The following is a 19,012-nucleotide window of genomic DNA, read 5'->3' on the forward strand; positions in this document are numbered from 1 at the left end:
TTAAATGGGTACAACATGTGTTTGTTATGCTTTGACATTTTGAGCAGTTGTTCATGTTGCGCTGTTGACAAACAGCTTTCATTGGAAAACACAATCTAGAACATATACAATTTCCTGCTGTGAGCTGCGTGAAACTGTACTTCACATTATTTCAAGGTAGTAGTAAAACCAGAGTGTACCAGGCCAAGTTTCTTGTAGCTATAAATTCTAGACATACTGCAAGTTTTGCTTTCATTGTGACTTACTGCCTTCTGAGCGCTTGGGTGACACTGTGCATCACATGCATCATTCTGTTTCCCTGACTTCTTTTTCACTCTTTCTACATTAATATTCCTTTTACCTTTCCATACCTGTCATAAGTTTGGAGAGCATGAGGGAAACACAGTCACTGAAAACTGACAGAGAAGGAGAAACTTAGAAAAATGAGACATTTGGCTGCACTCCAGCCATTGGCTCCCTCTTGAACATCAGGATCAAGCTGCAGGTAGAAAGAATCCAAATACATCTACAAGCAAGGTGCCAGAATCCCAGGCACTTAGCTGAGCCTGGTGTTGCAGACCTGGTCACGTTGGAGCCAGAGAATCAGCCATCAGAGAATCTTTGAAGTAGAGTTGTGTCCTAAAGGTACTTTTAGTTCTGAAAACTTGGAGAAAAGAAATAGTATAAGGTTGCAGGCAAATGCAGATTTTGGCAAAGATCAGCTTACCTGATCTTCACTTGGCTTTTGGCTGCAAATAAGCCAAACTTTGCCTTCTCTTTTTCTTTTTTTTTTTATTTATTTTTTTTTCCTTCTAGACTATGAGTAGGCTCCTTCTGAATACCTAAATGGTCTTCTTGGCTCTGAAACGTTAAGCTCTAAAGATGCATTTTTTTTATTTCCTTACATATGCATAAATCTAAAACTTCTATTCATATGTTTGTCAGGAGGGGAAAAAATAAGCATCATCATTTTTTTAAGCTTTTACTCTGCACAAGAATGTCAATTTATTGACTAATTGGTGTTTTGAAGAAGTTTTTATGTATCCTGGGAAAATGTGATGAAGTCAGATGTGGAAAGTGTTGCAAGAAGTAGTATGTAATTTTATTGATTTCTTGGGAAATGGTTGCTCTGTTGCTGAGACAAAAGGCTTAATCCAGGTAACTCAGTTCCCATCTATAACAATACTATTACAAGGCTTAACTCCAACAACTTTGAGAATTCTAGCTTAGCATTTTCTTAGGAAATTGTTAGGAGGGAAAAATAATTCATTTGTTAAGTAGAGACAAGTTAGATGACCTAAATTGTCTAAAACTGCTATCTGCATTCAACTCCTCTAATCTTTGCCTGTCTTTGTGCTTCAGCCCAGGATGAACTGCTGAGTAGGACTTTGAACCCCAGTGACATCAGGGAGCTGGGAGCTGCCCCTCTAGTGCTTAGTGCCTATGTCAGCTTCCAGACTTTAGGGAGGAAAGAAAACAATCTTGATCAACTCACTGCAGCAGCAGAGAACCTCTAGCACAAGACTACAGTATGGTAGGAATGGCATAAAGGTTTTTTGTTATCTTCACTTGTATAGTCACTCTTTCCCTCTAATAAAACACTGCCTTATCTAATACAGAGGCGGGAGCTTCTTAAAGGAGAATTTGGGTTTTTGTCATGAAGCAAACTGTGTGGAGTTTCCTCCCTCCTTGTATTTGTGGAAAAGGTGGAGATGCACTGACAATTACATGTTATGTTACATAGCTGAATGTAGGTCCAGAAGGATAAATTCCTGTCCAATTCTCAAGTATTCCTTAACACTTCTATTTTTTTAAATGGGAAAATAAGATAGTATAACAGTAATGTGATGTATGGGTATTCCATTTTCTTATCTGCCTAATAACAGTGTTCTGAAACTTTTTTAGCAGATATTTCTTAATTGTAGCTGACAAAATGTAACTGCTCATACTTAAGCAGTTGCAATCCCGGGCTAAGTGTTTTTGCAAAGGCTATTTCTAGCCACATCAAATCTTGCTGGCAAGCAGCATAAAGTAACTGTTCTACCGCTATGTGCTACAGCTTTATATTTCAAACAGTACATCTTCCTAAGAAGGAAAAGAGAGGCAATGTCTCAAGTTCAACAAGACCAAGTACCAGATCCTGCACTTTAGCCACAGTAACCCCAGGCAATGCTATAGACTTGGGGCAGAGTGGCTGTAAGACTGCGTGGAAGAATGGGACTTGGGAGACTTGGTTGACACTCAGCTAAACATGAGCCAGCAGCGTGCCCATGAAGCCAAGAAGGCCAATAGCATCCAGACTTATATAAGAAAAGCATTGCCAGCAGAAGCAGGGAAGTCCCCCTGTACTCAGCTCTGGTGAGGCCACTCCTCAAGTACTGTGTTCAGTTTTGGGCTCCTCAGTACAAGAAAGACATTGAGGCTGTGGAGTGTGTTCAGAGAAGGGCAACGAAGCTGCAAGGGGTCTGCAGCACAAGTCTTATGGGGAGCAGCTGAGGCGCTGGGATTGTTCAGTCTGGAAAAGAGGAGGCTTGGGGAGACCTTATAGCTCTGTACAGTTACCTGAAGGGAGGTTGTGGGGTCGGCCTGTTCTTTCTCATAACTAGCGATAGGACTAGAGGGAATGGCCTCAAGTTGCACCACGGGAGGTTCAGGTTGGATATCAGTAAAAATGTCTTATGCAAAAGAGTGGTCAGGCACTGGAATGGGCTGCCCAGGGAGGTGGTGAAGACACTGTCCCTAGAGGTGTTCAAGATGTTGTACTGAGGGACAGTGGTTTAGGGGGGAAAATATTAGCAGTAGGTGGATGGTTGGAATGGATGATCTTGGAGGTCTTTTCCAACCTTAGTGATTTTACGATTCTATGATAATGTGGCAACTGCTGTTAATTATTCAATTAATTCTACATTTATTATTTTCTTAGTTTTGAAGACATGATGAATTACAAACAGTTCCAAAGATGGATGCCCTTTCTCTAGGCTGATAATTCAATCTTTTGCATTATTATTAATTTACTGATGATGAGGAGGAGGATATTACATTATGGCTATTGACACATCTAAATTAGGATCAGCTGTTCTTCTGTAAGCTCAGTGTAGCATTTAAAATATATAGAATTTAGAGAAAAGTAAATATTCATTATTTGAATTCCATCCTGTAAGTAACATGGAAAAGTACTTCTTGTCCTCAGACTGGTACATTCTTCTATAAGCACAGGAAAAACAATTCCGCACATATAGAAATTCTGAATAATTTAAAAGCCTACTCTGTAATGACTAACAGCCTCTTGCTGTTGGAAGGAATGCAAGGAGTTCATACTTTGCATTTTGCCTGGTTTTTTTGGAGAAGGAAATCAGTACGTCTGTCAGAATAACATGCTTTTTATTTCCTCAAACAAACCGATCTTCTCAAGTGCCATACAAGTACCATTAATTAATTACAAATTTGCTTGCAATGTTTAGTAATACATGATGATAAGAATGTTACCAAAGGGGTAGCACAACGCTTCTTTACACAGCTGAGCGTGAGCCTTTGACATGAAACAATATGCCACCTTCCAGAGCTCAGCCATGTTCACCTGTCTCTTGGCTTCTCTACTTTCACTAAAAAAGGCAAAGTAGATTTCAGAACTGTGAGTACACTCTCAACATCTGCAATATGCCACCTTGTAAATAGGTATTGTAACTGCCCCAACTATTTCTACATACCTGCACAGTTTACTCAAATGCTAATAGGAATAGCTAGAATCAAGCAACCAAATTATGTTGGTTTTTTATATGCTTTAAGATGGTTCCCTTGCTTGCCTTCTATTACTCAAAAGCTTTAATTAGCTTTTGTCCTGAAAAAATAAAAGGTCATAAGCATCCTGCTTCTTCCTCATGGAACTTATAACCTAATGTACAAAAGATGAGAGTCATCCTCCCAGAAAGGAAGGATGTTCTGCACTGAGAAAAACTGCATTTTCAGCATCTCCAGCCAACATGACTCACAGGTTTTGAAGCCAGATATGAATATGGAACCTTTCTTTACAGAGTATTTTATATTGATACAGAGGAAAGTATACAGGACAGATCTTCCCCCTAGCAGCTTTGGTAAGACTGCAGCATCACCACACACTTCTCAGCATTTTTGTCTGACAATATTTCCTATGGTTTGTGCAGTAGTGATTTACTGCACATCCTTATTCGAGTTAAGAATAAGAATCTCTCCTCTGAAGGGCTGAAACTGATAACAAGGCCCGCAATTTCTTTGCAATTCTACTGAAGAAGTGTGTGTTATCACACTTCCCAAGACAAAATATAAACAAAATAGCAGTAGCTTATTGATAGTCAGCACTTCAGTCAAGAAACAGGTGCAAGCCGAGCACATGAGTAAGGTGGAACATGTTTGTATATAGGACGTATAGTCAGAGCATGCAGTTTTTGCAATAGAGACATCTGACACTTCAGTTTGCCTACATCTTATAAAAACATATCCCTGGAGCTTTCCTGACAAAGCCTTGTATCCTCAGGACTGGATGTTGGCAGTCCATCCCCAACCTCTTCTGTCAGGTAGACTTTCTTAGCCTCAATCCCCCTCTTTGTTGTTGTCCAGATGGCCTGTGGGTTGAAACATGAATTCCTCCTTTTCAAGACAGAAAACAAAACAGCAAAACTCTGATGTTTTCCAGTGTGTTCTCACTACTCCTCCAGAAGAGCAAGTGAATTTTCCCACAGCTGGCTGCAGACAGAGGGCCCCTAGATTCAAACATACCTACAGAAGCAGTGAAACATTGGTAATTTGAGCCTTATTCTGCAGCCTGGACATTCACAGCCTGATCCAGGCTGATAGGTGTAGTCCTGGAGACTTCATGGTATGGACCTGTTTGAAAGTGGTTCAGTTAGCTTCATGCAGAACAAATCCAGCCCTTTGCAATGGATCTGTCTGGATTGTCTCCCCCAAAACACTCATAGTCTGCTGCATCCTCCCCCCTTCTGCAGCAGCCATTACAAAATAAAAAGGAAAGGGCTTTTCCCAAAGTTCAGTGTGGGGAAATAGGCTTAACAAGTGTGGCTGAGCACAATTAGTTCTCAGCTTTCCCACCTGCAACTAATAGTGAAAACTAGAGCAGGATACATGCAGGAATGCCTGCTCCAGTGCTTTGGGGTGTTGATGTCCCTGTTTTCCTGGCTCTGACATGGGCAGGAGTTCTGCTTAGAGCTGATACATCTTTTATTGATGGCACTCTGTGGCTGGGATTGCTGCTGGGAGGCTGTGGCTGAAAAACAGGTAAAGAAACACTTAGCAATGGGAGAAATTAAATATAAAAGCAGAGCAAGGGGTGCAGTGGGTTGCTCTTTGGAAGTTGCTGCTTGACGTGGTGATCAACTAATGCGAAGCTTTATTGCCAGCTCTTAGGTGCATCTCTTCTGAGATCATATTGCAAAGCCCACTGTATGCAGCCAGGAAGAGAACTGAAATGCTTATTGTCTATGAAGCATAACTTGAAGCAGATTTGCACATAATAGTTACGTGGGCATATGGTGTTTGGGATGCTGTCATCTTCAAATCTGGTCTGCTAATGTAAGCGAGAGGTGGAACTTTTAACCTTCACGATGAGGTAAATCACCTACTTCTTGCATTTACATTTCAGCATTAGGTTGGGGAGCTTTTTGTATCTGGACCCTCTCTGTGCTTGTTGGCTTAAGACATTTGGTAGTTTTTGCGAGAAGATGGTTACTTCTCCATGTACATCACAGGTGCCTGCCCTTTCTCTCGCAAAAGCAGAGCCGGTGTGGTTTTAATGCGGTGCCATCAGGTGGCACTCCAGGTTCACTTTGCATTTTCTCTCCCTCAGCTGCTGTCTCCAGAGGGCACCGGCAGTGAACAAAAGAATCACGTTCTGCTTTTACTCCATTTCAGGGAGAAAACGCGATTAGTAAATAAAAAAATAGATAACTATTTACAGGCCCAATTTCAAGCTACCCCCCCTCCAAAGTTACAAGCAGTAACCAGCAAAGTTGTCACCGCAGTGTTTCTTCAATCTGAGACCGTAATGATGTGATAGCACACTGTAATGATAAACTAAGAGTGTACAAAGCAGGGCATGGCTGTCTTGTGAGAGGCGCTCTCTGGCTGCCTTGTAGTTCAGCAGCTTTTTGAGGAGGTTTTTGTAGCACAAACTTGGTTGTGTTGATCTGCACTGTTTGCTCTCGTTGTAATTTGTGTGGTGACAACGTGCAGTCCCAGTGTCTGTTCTGGTAGAAATGGCATTCTCTGCTACTTTGATGTGTTAGATGCAAAAATATCAGGGCTTATCTAGATTAAATCCTTTTATTAACTTTGTGTTACCTGAACAATAAGAAGGAGAGAAAATCTGTGTCAGTGTTAAAGTAAAACTTTGGTACAAGATGTGCTGTTTTGAGGGAATTCTGGCTGCAGCTCTGCTTCAGGTGTGCACAAACCTGAAATGAGTGCTGTAATGAGGTAAAGGCTGACACAACAAATCCCAGAACTCAGAGTTTTAATATCTTCTAAATGAAATAGAGAGGCAATAGTGGGTTATCACAGAGTTCTGTTTTTGAGGACAGCAGGACCTTTCTGCAGCACCAGCAGGTCTGGCAGCAGGAAGGGCCCTGCAGATGTTGCAGTTGGCCATGGAGATGGCGGTGCAGGGCGGCTGTGTCACACTGCAGTAGAAAAGGCTCAAACCGAACCCGCTGACCCCTCCTCTCTCAGAGATCTGTGTGCATTGCATCCCTGGTTCAGATCTCTGTGAGGCCTGCCTTTATCTGAAATATTTCTTCACTTTCAAGAGTGAGGCATTTCAACAAAGCCCTGCTTCTTCAGTTCCCTCTCCTGTTCTTCCCTCTCTATTCAGAGCCGGTGACAGCAGAGATGTTTCCACGACAACAATACGTTCTGTTGCCTCAGGTGACAAACCATAACTTCAATAAGTAATCACTGAGAATAGCTTCAAACAATTAATTAGGTAATGGAAATGTTATTCTAATAGGGCTTGGATGCTCTGAAAGTCTGCTTGAACAGATGGAATTCTGATCAAGAATCTGTGTGGAATCAAAGCTCAAACTGCCAGCCCGAGGTCAGGGTGGGTATCACTGGCTGAATTATCTAATAATAATCCAAATTCAAGTACTTAGTCAAAATCCAGATTATTTCTTGGTGCTGTGTGGAGCAATTTCAGTTCATTCTGGTGCTAAATATTGTTCAAAGCCCATACTGGCAAGAAATATATTTAAGGAATTGGCAAACTTTTTCACAGTCACCACATCCAGTTACTGCCCGAGCAGTGCTTGTATGCCTGCACTGCACGAGAGACTGATGGTGATCCCAGCAAATGGTTTTGCAATAAGCGGATTTTTCAGTCTTCCCTTTGCAGAAGATGCTTTCCTGGAGTTGTAAATGGATGATTCATAAATCTCTCCTAATGCAGCTTCTAGAAGCGGTTCAACCGATCTTTAATCGTTGTTTCAAAACTGGGTCTCCATGGGAATCTTTCAATCCTATATCCTGAAGTTTCTTTAGCCTGGGGCAGCCCATCTGTCTTGCAGCTTAGAGCACAAATGAATACACTGAGTCCATGCATGTACTGTGCCTTATATCACAGGTCTCATCCAGCACTGGTCCTCTTTGGGACTGGTAGCTGTCCTGGCAGAATTTCTTTTTTTGCTTTAATTTTGCCTTATTACATTCAGTTTCTCCAGCATAGTGCATCCATGAGGCAAGTGTAGAAAAGAGAAGAGATGCCACCTTTCTCAGCCCCGTGGAAAGCTGTGAATGCCCGCCCTGCAATGTCTGATGTTGTCTGACTTGCTTCCAGGGCTGGCTATGGAGTACAGCTATGGAACAATACCTACTTTTCTGTGCAAAGTAACTACAGTTCATAGAGGAGGGAAACTGAGAAATGAGGGAAAGGTCTCAAGGCTGCACAAAGCAGGGAGAAGACGCACTGCACCATGTCATGAAGGTCAGTGTGTGCCTGTTTCACTCTGGGTTTTTATTGTGGGAGCTCTCTATTCTCTCTTGGAAAGCAGGAAATCTTGCTTTGGCTCCTATGAGACCAGCTGATGAAGCTTCAGGGTTTCTCTGCAAAAAGAAGCCCTTCCCATGCTTCCCCTCCTGCAGGAGAGCCGGTGCTGTAGGCATGGGCTGTGCCGCTGCCCAGCCTGTTTGTGCTGGAAAGGGACGTGGCTCAGGGTCACCTCTTCCCTCCTGATGCAGCACTGTGATGGCCCTGTGGACTGTGCATGTTTGTGGTAGATCTTTTAATCGAAAACTTAAGCAGTTAAACTGCTTTCTTAATGCCCTGGCGGTTGCTAAGATACAAACTCTCAGATTCTGTAAATCTTCCACTTGAAATACGCTGCACTGGCAAACGGGTCGTTCCTCTGTGACAGCCGAGGAGATGGAGAGATGATGGCACTCACCATCACACTGACTGTAACTGCTCCTGCTGCCTCCAGGTGGGACCTGGTGTGCTTTTAGTGGCTTCTGGCCACGCTGTGCGATCCAAGGCTAAAAGGGGAATGCAGAATGCCATAGCGGAGAGCAGGCATGGAGGCAACGTGGGGGCACTTAGTGGACATGACAGCATGGTGAGAACAAGGAGAATTGTTTCTGTTCCCCAACTTCCATAGCTTCAAGCTGCTGTTGGCTCTTGCTTCAGAAGGGCAACTCTGCCCTTTTATGACAGATTTTGGGAGAGTCTGAGTTTGGGACTGTCTGGGAAGGGGAAGCTTTCCCTGGGGACAAACTGTGCAAGCAGACCTTTCTTCCAGCCCCACAAAGGGATGAGGAGATATTAGCTTTAAGGGTAGCATTAATTGTTGGAGGTTCGTTAGCAGTATTGCAACAACTGCCCAAAACTGCCATTTCTAGAAGCTTGTGTAAGCCCTATTCGTTCAAAAAATGTGTGGAGGAAGGTAGCATAACATATTCTGCTCTAAAGTAAGTCTTTAGCTGTTAAGGCTGCAGAGGGCATTTTAATACTGTTGACAAAGCGCAATTGATGTAGCAGCATCTATCTGGGTGTGCAGAAGCCTGGATCAATAGCTGTGAGAAATGGAGACTGCAGCTGCTCTGCTCACACTGTGTTATGGAGATGTCAGAGGGTGATAGTGGAAATGGCACTGTTCTCCTCCCCACCTCTTCCACAACTTGAGATGCGCATAGGTTTACTGTGAGCATTGTCTCCTGCATCAGGCAACTCACAGTGCCAGCATTGCCAATGGAAGAATTTAGTTCTGTATTTAACGTTAGTATCTGCTTGGGGAATCTCTTGGGTCAGCATGCCCGCAGTACCGGTGTTAGTTTTCAGTCAAGGAGTCCAGAAAAACATTGGATGTTCTTTAATGGTCACTACTGTGGGTGTTATTCTTTGGAGCACCCGTATAGAACATATCTAGTCACTGTGATAATTAAAATAATTGTTTAATGGAATCGTTGGTTTAAGTATCTTGTCCTACTCACTGTCTTTGCTTAGCAAATGGCAAGACAGGTAATTATCTGTACCTTACTGGGGTGAGCTGTGTTCGGGGAAGCTTTTATAGCTGCAGGAACACAAGAGTTTGCTCTGTCAGGTGCTTCGTGAGCAATGCCTGGCATCTCAGTCCCAACTTAAGAGCTCAGTCAAGGAGTCATGCTCACTTTCATGTGAGTGAAAATTTGATCCCCATCCGATTTCAGAGAGAAAATCACTGCTATTAAAAGCTTTCGCTCCCAAAGCAACACTTTCCAGGATGCATGTCAGACTGCCATGAACTTTGACCATCCATGCTATTTCATGGCTTCAGAAAACCAAAGAACCATACCCTGTTCCAAGCTTCTTAAAAAATTAGGCCCAATTCTTTATCTCTTTATCCTCTCCAGTAATCCTGTTGCCTTTTGAGGTTCTACCACATGGGAAAGATAAGTGAATTCATGCTCTAATTTTAGACTTAATGCAACTTACTGAGAAGGCAGCAAATGGAAAAGGATTACTGTTGGGAGTGGGAGCAAATTGATGGCAATTATGTTACTGAAAACAATCCTTATACTTGCCCTCTTGTCAATGATTACTTATCACAACCTTGGAAGAGTTCAAAGGATACAACTCTACCTAAAAGCAGGGTGTCCTGCTGGCTGCAAATGGGGAAACCAAGCAGCTCATATCAGCGTTCCCTCCATCCCCATTCCATAAAGGGTTAAATTGCTGTATGCTGCTACTAAATAGGCTTTTGTGAATATTTCACGAGCAGACGAGTTGGCCATCTGGATCCTGCTTGTATTAGGCATTTGGGGATAAAAAGGGAAACTGGAAAGGTAAATAGTGAATTGCTTGATGCATTGGTTTTCAGCTGAGATTCCTCTCTTCAGTACCTAGTCATATTTGCCCACCTAAATGAGGGGGATTGACTGGGTCTTCCCAAGATGGGAAGGGGGGAGGGTGGAATTAGCGTGTAAGCTCTGGGAGAGCTGTGCAAGCATTACACTGCCTCATCTAACAGCAGAGGCAAATGCATCCTGGTCTGCATCCAGCAAAGGGGCTGACTCAGCCTCTCGGGGTGTTACACGTGTGTGCTGAGGTCCAGGAGGCATCCCGAGCCACTGGCTCCATATGGAACATGCAGGCAGGAATGGCTGACTGAGGTTCAGAAGAAAAGCCCAAGGTCAGGGTCAAGCTTCGTGGTGGCATGGGATACTTGGCCAGCAGTTGGGACTGGGAAGTGAAGCCCTAAGTAAGCCTTTTAGTTTGTGTGCCAAACCAGCTTGTTTGGGTTGGGTTGGTTGTTGGCGTTTTATCACCTAGATAAAATAATTCCTAGAGACTAGAAGGAAAGGTGGTGAGAGGAGGGAGGCTGCTCCTCTGCTGACAGCCCTCTGGCTGCTGCTACCTGGGAGGATACCTGGGATACCTGTGCACCACAGCAGTCTGCCCTCATGGTCAGTGGAAATGGGACATGCCCAACCTGGCCATTGGATACGCGGCTGCCATTTTACCCCGTCATAAGGTACGTTCCCTCACACTATGCATCTCTTATTCCACCTGTAGGAAACTGGGACGCACATCTCTTAAGGGCATGACGTACCATAACTTGGGCTACAGTCCAAGGTGGGAAGTGAAAGCACATCTCCAGCAGCACTGTCTGTGCATGCGCTGCTCATCATGCTGAGCCAGTAAGTCACTCCCTACGTTTGCTCCCCCACTTGCCCCAGCACACTTCAGTCACTTGCTTTGATCCCTGTGACTTTCCCTGCTTTGTAAAAGGAGCCTAACAAGTCTCTCACACCTAACTTAAAAATAAGCTGTGCCTTGAAGTCATCTAGTTGTGCCTTTTTTGGTTGTATTTTATTGAAAAAGCTGGTATTAACATATTTATATTTTTATTCAACAACAGTTAGCTAATTTGTGCAACACAAAGAATGCAGCCATGAACAACAGCTTTCAAAACAATCAGATTTACCAACTTTACCATCATTTACTCTACACCACTGAAAGCTCAAACTAAAAAGAGAAAGAAAGTTGGAAACGTTCACAATGACGATGTTAACTTTCCATACATTCAAGAAGACCAGGAAACAACTGTAGTAGCAAAGTCAAAGATGGGAATGAATACTGGTCTTTGAGAGATTTCTACTTACTTCCTCTGTAATCACTTTGTGTTATTTTGGTTGGGTATTTCACTAGTTTTATAAAGCTCCAAAGATATATTTCTTTCTTTAATTTTAACACCATCTTTTTGGTACCCAGAGCTATGACAGAGTAAGGTACTTCAAATTGAAAAGAAAAAAAAAAAAGAAAAAAAGTTGTATTAAGAGCTGCTTTATAATAAGTTATCTATAGTCTCTTACTTGAGCATGGTAAAGGCTAAATATATGTCTTACAGTACTTCTACCTGTAAATGCCAATATGAGCTCAGAGCAATTTTTTTTTGAGCTGCAAAGGTTAATGAAGAGGCCAGAAGTCAAAGGAACTGAATGACGCCCTTGAAGCAGCAGTTTGGCATTAGCAACTTTCCTATACAACTTACCACATCCTTAAACCTCTTTACAAGGAAAAAAAAAAAAAAAAAAAAGCAATTTTGTTAAATCTCGTTAGAATAAATATGTACACATACTGTCCATGCCTGCTACAGCATACAGTATTTTATAAACAAACATTCCTCATTCCCTTTAAATGAACCTACGCGTTTCATACCGGATGTGTTTAGTATGGCTGGAAACCGATGCGCGTGCGTTTGTGCTTCTACACACAAAATATACAGCACTGATGTAGAAAACTTCAGACAGATGGGTTTGGCGTGTTGTGTTAAGATGTCATATAAAAGAGCCACAGGCTTGGCTTTTTCAGGTCTCTAAAGTGGCTTTTCAGCCATCCTTTCCTTGAAAACAAAATAGAAAAGCATGCAGATCCCTCTATCAGTCTGTTCTCCACTTACCAAAGAAATCAGTGCATAATGGCTTAAAGAAGTGGTTTTTAGTTTGTTTGTTTTTCTGAGGAGTTTTACTATGGGCGCATTCACACCATCATCTCAGTTGTGCTCTCGTGTTTGTGATTTGCGAAGAAATCCTTTGGGATATCAGTTTTTCTTCTACAGCTCTTAGGGAGGCAGACAGAGCTTTCTTGTGCATGAAGTAGACTTCCTATCACTACACTGTTCTCATGGACTTCCAAAATGGAGCACGTAATTCCACATACTTTCATTTGCCACTTACATCCTATTCATTTGACAGCAAAGACAGACCTGTAAGAGTTATGCACCTCACAGCCATGTGTTTATGTGGAAGAAGGCTTGGTTTGGACTTTGTGTTTTCCTCTTTCTCCAGGAATACCCACATCACCCAGCAGTGGGCTCACTGACACCTCACAGTTCGCTGAGCAATGCAACCTCTCACAACGCCATTCTTTTTATAGCTACAGCTATTATGGCACTGCCCGTATTCCCCATATGCTAGGATGAGAATAACCATTCTGCACTGAGCAAATGTGGGATTTCCTGAAGGTCCAGCAGAGCTGTGACTTTGCTTCCACTGAAGTCAGGATTTGCCTCCAAGGACAGCACTGTTAGCCAAGGCTTCCAGAACTCCCACCCCCAGGCGATAGTGTAGGCTTATGGATTAACTCTGCTAGGCTGTGTTTGAGCAGCCAGTCCCCGTGTAGTGGTAATGCCAAGTCTGGGGGAAGGCTGCTAAACACTAAACAGAGCAAAGAGATTGAGGGAGAATGAACTTCCTAAAACAAGGTGACTGAGTAACTCCAGCAGCCTGCTGCTTATTCACTCAGGAAGTCGAAGCACAAAGTTAGTAACGTGAATAAATAATGCAAGAGTGTAAGGAAGGGGATGGGACAGGTGACACAGGGCAGCTTCTCACCAGCAGGAATTTGGGAGGCCCTTCCAATGTGCCACGTGGTCCAAAGGGATGCGGCTACTCATTCGTTCGCGCACAAACAGGCTCGGCTTAGTTGAAAGACAGAAAAATGTTACTGAAAAAAATAATCAAAAGATTAAAGCAAAAGCTCTACCAGTGCGGTAACTGTGGGCTGCAGAAGCAGGCAGTGCACCAGAATGACGTGGTCCTGTGAACCACTGAGACCCTCAAAGCACTGACAAGAGTTGAGGAGTCCCAGCCCTCCTCAGAACGCTCCCCAGCTGCGTAAGTGCCCCTGCTGGATTAAAGGAACCGACACAGACCACGGGGCTGGATTTGCAGTCGTGCCTTTTACTCATACAGTTGCAGTGATGAGAATAGTTGGCTTGCCACCGGTAATGATACAGGCTGAGGGATGAAAGGATGCAACCTACAAATCCCATCACATAAGCCCTAATTTTTGTGAAGATCACATCCTTTTACAACTCTCAAGAGGCTGGTTTGTAGATACAGAGGGATATTGATAAACCTAGTGCATTTCTGAGTTCACTTTATCCTGAAATATGTAGAGATTGTTTGTCGCTGCTATAGCAATGATGTTCTCGGTCGGGTGCCACGCTGTGTGCAAGATCTTCTTAGTAAAGTCCAAACTGTCGACACTGATGTCATCTTTCCTCCGTTTGCCACCCACACAGACTCTCCGAGGCTTGAGAATAGCGCGGGGTTTGCTGCTCTCCCGGGATGCCTCCAAGGTAACATCCCGCTTGGTGTTTCGGTCAAACATTCGAAAGAAGTTGTTATATGCACCTGTCATGATGACACTGGGGAGAGAAAGAGAGGGTGGGGGGGGAAAAAAACAAGGATATAATTACAGAGCAGCTTGAGGGACGTCTGCTAACGCGAATTCCTCAGGACAGCTGAGCACTGACATTTGGACGTCTTCTGGTTTCAGCCGGGAAAGAGTACAAACTATGGAACTTTCCCCCAAAGTGAAGCTTTCTCCCTACCAATGTCTCCTCCTTCCCTCTGAAGGTATTCAATGAAATGTACGGTTTCCCCAGCAGTGGCACACTGGCCATTCACACGAGCCATCACAAGTCGGGACCCCAACACCATGAGACTGACTTCACAAGACAGTGATGTGACAGTGTGCTCTGCGCCACAGCCGGACCTTTTCTGACAGCTGAGATTGCCATGAGTCCAGAGACAATCTTTTCAACAGAGTTTGCAAAGTGCATTTGTTTTCAAAACGAAACCTCTTTCTTTCTGAAGCTACAGACCTGTTGGCAAATCTAGACACTTTTAACATTAATATATATAATACTTCTTAAAACTGAGCATATCAATAGGGTTCCTTTGTCTCCTGTATAGAAAGTTTGAAGAAAAATTCAATTCAGGATGTATCTCTGCATCTTAGAGAAAGGGACAAAAACCTTACTTCACTTTGCATACATCCCCCATTAATCAGCCTGAAAGAATGGTTTCTTCATTCCCCCATTCCCCAAGGGGAGATATTTTGTCTGCAGCTTTAAGGGATTCAGGATTTCATCCTTGGCCCTCGGGTTACTGGATTCATATAGTCACGGACTTTAAAACCTTGCTTGAGAGCTCATCTCCTGCAGTGCTTTTCACTGTCCACATCTGCGGCCACACTCCGCTCACCTTTTCTGTCTCAGCCCCAAACACAGTGACGTTCAGCACTTCCATCCCAGAAGGGGATCCCACCCCAAACCACCAGGTCTCCATGGGAGGAGCTGCACGCTGAGTTCGAATACAGATGTGGGCAGTCAGTCAATATCTGCCTGTCCAGTACAGCCCAACCAAGCTTATTTCACACGCTCTGCATTTAACAAACTAATCTCCACCACGGGTGACAGCCGCTTGGTTTCACATTTTGCTGTCTCCTGCCTGGGGGGATCTGTGCAGCCAGCCAGGAGAGCTGCACACCCAGCAGTGGCACAATGCAAAGTGTGAGCTGTGCTCTCTGCCCTGCACACCGGCTCATCAGATTTGGTGCCCCTGCATTCAGGAGCTGTCTGTCCTACACTGCACGCACAGCCCACAGCCAGCATCGCCTTCATCTCATCTGGAGCCATTAGGAGCTACTGCAATACAAATGAGTAATGCAGCTCTGTCCTGCTCTGCTGTCTGCTGATGGCATGCAGCCTCCGTCCTGCTGACAGGCTGCTTCTGCCCTGTGCCGGACACCAGAGGCATTTGTCCATGGGCAGCAGCAGCTGCAGCAGGGCTGTCTGCAGGCACACCCCATACCTGCCCCACCTGGCACTGTGCTGCTTATTGAGCTGCACATGAGCAATCTCACGGGCTAAACAAAAAATCAGGCAGCCTGACAGCTTGATAAAACGTATCCCAGAAGCTGCAGAAAGCCTATTGATCAAGATTAGTGCCCATTTCAGAAACCGAATAAACAGCAGTAAATCTAATGTTTCACTCCTTCCAAATCAGCGTGCCTGGTCATTAGGACTCCTGCTACAATGCTTATTCACAACGTCAAAAAGTGGAGGTGATTTCCTATCCCAGCACTACCATGCACTGTGATGCTGACAGGGGGGTCTGAGTTGGGGCCACAGGTGCCTGCAGAGGCTGTGCCACGGGATCGGTGCTCCTGGGCACGCAGCCCCTGCACCAGATGCAGTCAGAACCCATCAGGGGAGTGGTGCCCCTGCAGGCAACGGACCAATGCACCGACAGCACAGATAAGTGCTTGTCAAAAATCTTTTTTTAGGCTTTTGCTTGCAGTAAAGCTGCTTTTACAGTCCATTTGCTTTTTAATTTCTTCAGCTCATATATTTTTTAAAGTCTGTTTCCTGTGGTTGGATTCATCGCAGGGCTTTTTTTAACATATGTAGATGACTTCTTTTCATGCTGGCCTTGTTTTTCTGTATTTTAATGGCTCAGTAAAAAATAGCATTATGGAAATGAGAAAGTGTCCATTCTTGTTCAAGGTCACAAACCCAGATGGATTATAACCTTACCTGCTGCTTAAAATAACAATAAAAGAGAGTGAGAACTCAATGCAACCCTGCAATTTATTCTTGTTCAGGAAAATATAATGTGCAATGATGGAATGTATGCCATAAGGAGGATTTATATATGTATATCTGCATATACAGAAATAGCAGCTGAATATAAGTAGCGCCTGCCCTGTATCTTTGGCTGCTTGCTCTGCATAGCAGTGTTATCATGAGCTCCTGGCCCACAGCCTTCCCAATGAGGCCGGTTGAGGAAACCAGAGCCCCCCACCCAGAAGTCCCCCACCCCAACCCACAGAAGCCCTGAGGCAGCACCCAAATGAGCTCTGGCCGAGCACCTCTGATCTCACTCAGAAGTACGGTCGGAGGGACCACCTCAGCGTGCGGGGAAATTCAGGGCTCACAACACAGCAGTGATCCCTAAGGAGCATGCAGGAGCAAAGCTGCTTTTAAAAAAGGCATGAGTTAATAACTAAATATATATTTTTATATAAACATATATATATATATGTTTTTTTTTAAAGGCTCTAACCCCACGGGGACTGAGCCTTCCTCTCTGGACGCTGCTCCAAGCAGGCTCCAAGAATTGTAGAATCATTAAGGCTGGAAAAGACCACTGAGATTATCCAGTCCAACCATCAACCCATCACCCCACGCCTGCTAACCACGTCCCTCAGTGCCACATCTCCATGGTTCTTGAACACCTCCAGGCATGGTGACCCCACCACCTCCCTGGGCAGCTGTACCAGTGCCTCACCACTCCTCCTGAGAAGAAATGTTTCCTAATATCCAACCTGAACCTCCCCTGGTGCAACTTTGAGCCATTCCCTCTCATCCTGTGAGAAAAGTTTCTCACAACTCTTCAAGTGCTTTACACAGCAACACAAGACCTCAGTAATTCCCCCAGCCTGCGCTGACCCTGTAGCACTTCTACTCATTAATGATGCAGTCAGAGGCACCTCACTGCTAAACTTACATCTCTGAGTGCAAAGTGTTTAACCATTATTTACATTTACAAGCAGAACAAATGTATTCTTATGGGAAGTAAAGGGAAAGGAAAAATCCACCGCAGTCCAACATCAACATATTTCCTACTCTGCCAACCCCAGGGGTATCCAACCACCCCTCAGCATTTATACTGAACTGCAGTGAGATTTTTTTCCACGCTGTTATTCAAGCATTGAGCTTTGCTCAGTCAGTCAGTCACTGAGAGCTGGCGTACTTTCGTCTTTCTCAAATCTCTGTTACTCCCCTACTTGGTTGAGATTTCTTTACTGCAAGCCAGGCCCTTTAGTGTCATCCACGTAGCAGCCCTTCCCAGCACACAGACAGTTTTAATCACAACTTGATTCAGCTGCCTTGACCCTGAAGCTCTGGGATTACCAGCTAGAATTAGGGATTGCTTAAAAAACCCAACCACTGTTCTGTTTTGATTTTAAAGACTCTTTAACTTTAACCCATTTTGGGCCAATTCTGGCTCAGATCAGTCTTCTGAGCTGTGTAACAATTTCTTCTTCACGTATAGATCTCTATTGTCCAGAGAAGTCCAGGTCCTGTCAGAGCTTCCCCCCTTCACTGCCAGTCAAGAGCCCACAGGACGAGGTAAGGCAAGGGCTGGGCAGGCTTCAATGGCCAGCACATGGCAGGCTGAGGGATGATGGAAAAATGAAACCAGCCCTCCCTGCCCCTTAATGTTCTGAGGGGGAGACTCACCATGGGATCCAAGCCTCAGAGCAGTGCCCATCAGAGCTGCCTCCAGACGCTGCCCTGAGTCTGTAGAGCTGCCCCTCCAGGCACCCAGCATGGAAGGGGCCATTTCCTTCACCTGAAACCATCTCCCCAGTTATGCTGAGCCCCCACACCTGCAAGATTTCAATACCAGGTCTATCAGAGCAGCACAGCACACCTGCTGTCTCTGGGACTAACACGCAAGGCCCAACATCATCTTCTGACAATCCTGAGAACCACAGAACGGCTTAGGTTGGAAGGGACCTTTAAGACCAGCTGTTCAAACCCTGCTTGTGGGGTTAAGACCGGAAATAAGAAGAGGAATTCCCCAGCCCTCCCAAGCTAACACGTGTCATGCTGAGCCCTGATAACAAGCTGATGTCCCCCAGCACTCTGGAACAGAGCGCACTGCCAGCGGGAACAGGCGGTTAGCGGCCTGTGCCCCAGGACCTGCCAGTTCCGCCTGACAGAGCGAAGGCTGACGGCTGTACCCCGGGATGACTGACACTTCAGTAGGGAGGAGCTGACTGCACAGTTGTGTGTGGCTTCATTCATCAGCTTACGGCACAGCACTAATGGTGATGGCATTCAGAAGCCTCCCTGGAAGGGTTCCCATACACCATTCATTGCAGTCTGAAAAACAGAACAGTCACTCAGATATTCATTTGCTACCATGTAGAATATACTACATGGTATTCATGCTACTGACTTCTTTAGTATATCACAAACAGCTCCATAAGTACTGATTTTTGAGGTATAACTGAAAAACAGAATGGGTAAGTAAAACAGGGTCCTGGGGGTCATTACTGAAAGCCTTGCCTTTGGAGTTGAATGGAAGAATCGAATGTAAGTGGCATACAAAGCAGAGCTCACATACTCTCCAGAGTCACGTACTGATGTATATACAATAAAGATGGCATGATTTTAGTGTAATATTCTCAACCACAGATAATATGTGCTCATCT

The 19,012-nt window shown here is 44.4% G+C and overlaps 1 protein-coding gene and 1 long non-coding RNA gene across 17 annotated transcripts in view; one reads left to right on the forward strand and one right to left on the reverse strand.

The window, feature by feature from the left end:
* Positions 1-6,364: 6,364 nt before the first annotated feature.
* On the forward strand, positions 6,365-11,133 carry LOC121110618. Its single transcript, XR_006939134.1, has 2 exons — positions 6,365-8,573; positions 11,009-11,133. It is a non-coding gene; the product is annotated as an uncharacterized LOC121110618 (long non-coding RNA).
* A 150-nt stretch (positions 11,134-11,283) lies between these two features.
* PPP2R2C (protein phosphatase 2 regulatory subunit Bgamma) overlaps positions 11,284-19,012 on the reverse strand; it is a 175,922-nt gene continuing 168,193 nt past the window's right edge. For all 16 annotated transcript variants that reach the window (XM_420804.7, XM_046940679.1, XM_046940673.1 and 13 more), the window contains one exon: positions 11,284-14,147. In XM_420804.7, coding sequence (XP_420804.1) covers positions 13,856-14,147 — 292 coding nt within the window. In that variant the 3' untranslated portion in view covers positions 11,284-13,855. The remainder of the gene's footprint in view (positions 14,148-19,012) is intronic.

This window comes from Gallus gallus, chromosome 4 (genome assembly GCF_016699485.2).
Source record: "Gallus gallus isolate bGalGal1 chromosome 4, bGalGal1.mat.broiler.GRCg7b, whole genome shotgun sequence".
NCBI classification, from domain to species: Eukaryota; Metazoa; Chordata; class Aves; order Galliformes; family Phasianidae; genus Gallus; species Gallus gallus.